Source organism: Pinus tabuliformis, chromosome 4_2 (genome assembly GCF_031772625.1).
Source record: "Pinus tabuliformis cultivar Carrire ecotype Pingquan chromosome 4_2, CPIR1, whole genome shotgun sequence".
Classification (NCBI taxonomy): Eukaryota; Viridiplantae; Streptophyta; class Pinopsida; order Pinales; family Pinaceae; genus Pinus; species Pinus tabuliformis.
In genome coordinates, this window is record NC_142304.1 from 832782487 (window position 1) to 832787297 (window position 4811).

The following is a 4811-nucleotide window of genomic DNA, read 5'->3' on the forward strand; positions in this document are numbered from 1 at the left end:
TGGCTTAGGTGGTCTTGACCCAGGTTCAGAGTTAGCTGTGCCAACACAAAAAAACCCTACACTACTGGCCTTTCGGCAACAACCTGTGTAGCACAGGCTGTAGCCTCACTCGAAGCTGTATGGGGGGATGCAAGAACCAAGTTTCTGCATCCAGAGACTAGTGTGATGTCTTCCAGGGCCTCAGATTTGCCTTCGAGCAGATTGATAAACTCTTAGGGCATGTTGTTGCAACTCTGTTAAAGCAACCTTCAGGCCTTCGCGAAGGTCTATGATCAGTCCTTGCGGGCCTCTAACAGTCAATTTGCCTACTTACGCATCAAAGAGCAGTTCTAAATTAGTTTTCGTGCAAATTTACTTAAGCCATTAGTAAACATAAGAGAAATCACCAGAGTCTTCGCAAAAGTATTTAAACACGCATTGCGTACATAATTAAGACTTATTCAAGAGAATTGTGTAATATTCAATCATTATTTCATAAACAAATCATTTATCAACAATATTTAACATTAACAAAGATAAACATAATACTCATGAATTCTTCAGAAAAACTGTCTTTATTGATCTTCAATTCAAGGTTACAGACTCAAACTACCCTACGCACATAGTTGCAGGGGTCCGCGCACTCAGTTGCGGACTCTACCTAGGCCTCCGTGCACTCAGATGCAAAGCCTTTCTTTCCTATCTAAGCGTAGCAAGCAGAGCCTTCCTGTCCTAACTCCTGTCCTAGATCCTTCAATCAACCTAAACTCTCTATCTTTTTCATGTCTTGTTCTTCTTCTAAGTCTACTTGTCCCTTCGCTAAGACTCACTATTTATAGACTTTTCATACAATGCCATGGTTCGTGGACCATGGGTGAATCTCAAAACCGACTTAAAACTTTACATAAAACAAGGGTCTAAGCCTCTTTGACTCCTATTCATCTACGCACTCCGCATCTGCAAATCACGGAGACTTTACATTACTTACAAAACTGTACCAAAACTTGGGTTATCTTAACCCCAAACTAACCCAGGGGACCCCATCCCAACATCACCTCCATAGGTTTAACGAGAGATTTATTTGGAGAGGGAAGCACAAATAATGCTTGCTTCTAAAAATGATTACAAAGCATTCCATTCGAGAGGGGGTAGAGTATGTACACCTATACTCACTTCTAAAAATAGTTACAAAGTATCCCATTGGAGAGGGGGTAGAGTATGTACACCTATACTCACTTCTAAAAATAATTACAAAACATTTCATTGGAGAGTGTATAGAGTGTGTACACCTCACTTCTAAACAAGATCACAAAGTACTCCATTAGAGAGGAGGTAGAGTATGTATATCTCTATACCTAATTTTAAAAATTATTACAAAATATTTCATCAAAAAATGATAAAGTATGTACACCTCCATAACCTTTAGTATTATATAATCTTAACTATTAACAACTGAATTCTAAAAATTATTAAACATTGAAAAAAATTATATATATATATACACCATATAAAAAATACTCACTTTTTACCATAAACTTAAAACTTATAGCTTATAATAAACTTAGCTATTAAAATTTTCTACAATAAACTTAAAACTTATAGCTTATAATAAACTTTGCCATTTAAAAAAATACAACCGATATGATAAATACTTGGGTAAAAAACATAGCGCATCCACTTCCGTTTAAACCCTAGGCTTCGCAAATCACCATTAGTTATGTATAACAGAACGAGACTGGTGCAATGACATGCATATTTTTATGAAATACAGAGTGTATTTCTTCCCTGGCCGAAAACGAAATAGCAGCTTAAAACCCATTGGACCGACCTTTCATTTCGCATAGATTTAGAGAGATTTTCGAAGGATATTCTATGAACGTTGCGGCTCTTGATAATCGCAGGGGTTCCTGAAGCTTCTTTTCTGCACAGATACTGGTATTTACCATGCACATGAACGCCGCTTTTCCTTTTATGTTTTTTTGTTCTTTGCAAGCAATACAAACTGATAAGTATCCAATTTTCGGTTCTCCAAATCATCCAAATTTGATCACACACCAGGAGGAGGAGTTTGAAATCCATGTCACTCTGCTAGGTGGATTTCCCAATGTCCAATGCCCAGGGTATGTATGATTTAGATTGGTATTGGGTAAATAGAAAGAATGACAATACTGGTTTCATATTGTTGGCGAGGCTTAGCTCAACATGGGATGTCAGAATCAGCGTGGAAATGTTTTTCGCCATTATTGTTATATCATTCCAGTGCTTATTTTGAATATTCAAGCCATGCCAAGCTTGATCCCCATGAAATCAATGCAGCCCAATTCATGCCATATGAACACACTTGGATCTTGGTAAGGCCCATTTCCCATTTAAGTGATATAAAAAATCCAGTCCAGTTGAACCCATACCAAAAAACTTTTCTTCGGGCACTGCCTATATCGTTTTCCAAACCAACAAAGTCTGAAAATTGCATGGTAAAAGAGTCACGAATAGCAGTTTCATCACAACTGAAACAGAAGGAACCATCATGCATTAACTCACGTTTGGCAACAGTAATTACTAGGGCAGTCTCAACCCAATCAAAGAGGAAAAACCCGACTGAAATAAAGCCTTGTTTGGCAACAATACCCTTTCGAGCATCTTCTACTCAACTGATCAAAAGGGATCCTAATGAGATTAAATCAGGTTTGACAAAAATATTGACAAGGGCATTTTCTGCCCATTCGATCCAAAAAGGCCTAACAGAAATCAAGTGCATTTCAAGAAGGAATATGTTCGATAAAGACTGCAGTTTGGCGAGGAATAGGCCTGTTTTTGTGACAATGGCATCGATGGCATGCATATTGGATCAAGCAAGGGTCATTTCAGTAGTGCCCACAAGGGCAGCTTCTGCAGAGTCCAACAAACTTCCAGAATATCAGATGCCTACAGTGACATGGGGTGCTGTGAAGGGGGACAAGGTCAAGATTTCTTCGCGAGTCATAATATATGATTACTTGAGAAGTATGGGGATTGTGCCTGACGATCTGGAAGAATTGGAGCTTCCATCGACAGTTGATATTATGAAGGAAAGGGTGGAATTTCTGCAGGGAATAGGTCTCAGCATTGCTGATATCAATACATATCCTCTCATGTTGGGATGTAGTGTGCGGAAGAACCTGATACCTGTACTGGATTTTTTCTTCAATTTGGGTTTTCAGAAATCAGACCTCCCTTTTTTGCTTAGAAGATACCCACAGGTGTTGACTGCAAGTGTTGTCATAGAACTTGTGCCTATTATCAAGTTTCTGAGAGGGCTCGACATTGAGAAAGCTGACATTCCGCATGTAATAAAGAAGTATCCTGAGCTTTTAGGTTTTAAAGTAGAGGGCACAATGAGTACCTCAGTAGCTTACTTAGTCAATATTGGTGTAAATACAAGAGATATTGGATCTATTATGACGCAGTATCCTCGGATTTTGGGTATGCGAGTTGGAACAGTGATTAAACCAATTGTTGATTATCTTATGAATCTCGGGTTTCCTAGACAAGTTATTGCCAGAATCATTGAGAAAAGACCGAATATTCTCGGGTATGACTTGGAGGAAAAAATAAAGCCAAATGTGGAGATTCTGCTTAGTTTTGGTGTAAGGCAGGAGTGTCTTGCTTCCGTAATAGCACAATATCCAGAGATCTTGGGACTCTCTTTGAAGCCAAAATTGTCTGCTCAACAGTGCTTTTTCAATGTTAATATTCAGGTTGGTCCTGTGGAATTTGGTCAATTGTTACAGAAGATGCCACAGGTTGTAAGCCTTCCTCAAACTCTGATTACAAGGCATGTAGATTTTTTGATAGGACGAGGTTTCAAAGATGCAGATGTAACAAAAATGGTGGTTGCTTGTCCCCAGTTGTTTGCTCTTGATTTGGACTCTATGAAGCTCAGTTTCTATTACTTTAAGACTGCAATAAAGAGACCCCTGCGGGAACTTGTCGAGTTTCCAGACTACTTCACATATAGCCTGGAAGGCAGAATCAAGCCACGTTTCCAAAGAATATCAAGCGGGGGCATTACCTGCAGTCTAGCGTGGCTCCTCAGCTGTAGTGATCAAAGGTTTGAAGAAATATTGGATGCTAACTATGTTGATATCAAGGAGACATTGCCATCTTTCAGTATGGGTGGAGCCTTGGAATTACCTGGGGATGAAAGTAGTTCAGAAGAGGATGAAGAAAGTGAGGAACAATTGTACACAAGTACTATTTCTGTGAAGAAATGATTTTTCTGTGTTTCCTCCTTAAATCATGTTGTATGTTTATAAATATGATATCAGTGGTGTCTATTTGTAACCTCAATTGTTTCAAATGAGTTTTGGTTTGCAGAAAATGTGTTAAGAGGGCTTGAACTTTGCATGATCTCTTCCTTCGCTGTAACCAAAAGAGAAAAAAATATCTAGAAACCAAAAATCTGAATTTAGGTGGCAGAAAAAACTTGAGCAAATAGCCACATTGTTCATCACCCACAAACGAAGTCTGCATTTTGACACGTTGATGGATGCATCACTTTTAAGTTTTAGTTTCAATACTTCAAATGTTCACGGGATCTTGAACGAAGAGTTTTAAAAGAATCTTTGGGGCAGACTAATAACTGCCATCATTCTCAATTAGTTTCAAAGTCTTCTTTACACAGACTTCAAAGTGTTTAGAAAAAGCATTTATGTGTTATAGCAAAATTCTAATCCACAAACAAGTAAAGTTTTCACTAGGTGGCATGTGTGAACTCAAATGGATTATCTCTGACAGGAATAGCAACAAAAGTTTCAAAATTTTACCTAAAATATTCACATGTACTCAGAGGT

The 4811-nt window shown here is 38.3% G+C and overlaps 1 protein-coding gene across 1 annotated transcript; it reads left to right on the forward strand.

The window, feature by feature from the left end:
* The first annotated feature begins 1644 nt into the window (after positions 1–1644).
* On the forward strand, positions 1645–4576 carry LOC149172261 (transcription termination factor MTERF4, chloroplastic-like). The gene is made up of 2 exons (XM_089424280.1): positions 1645–1914; positions 2038–4576. Exon 2 carries the CDS (start codon positions 2139–2141, stop codon positions 4230–4232), a length of 2094 nt encoding a protein of 697 aa, XP_089280406.1. The 5' UTR covers positions 1645–1914; positions 2038–2138; the 3' UTR covers positions 4233–4576.
* The last annotated feature ends 235 nt before the right edge of the window (positions 4577–4811 follow it).

Bases quoted from the DNA above. Each gene is read 5' to 3' on its own strand.
- LOC149172261 (XM_089424280.1), top strand. From the start codon at position 2,139: ATGACAATACTGGTTTCATATTGTTGGCGAGGCTTAGCTCAACATGGG.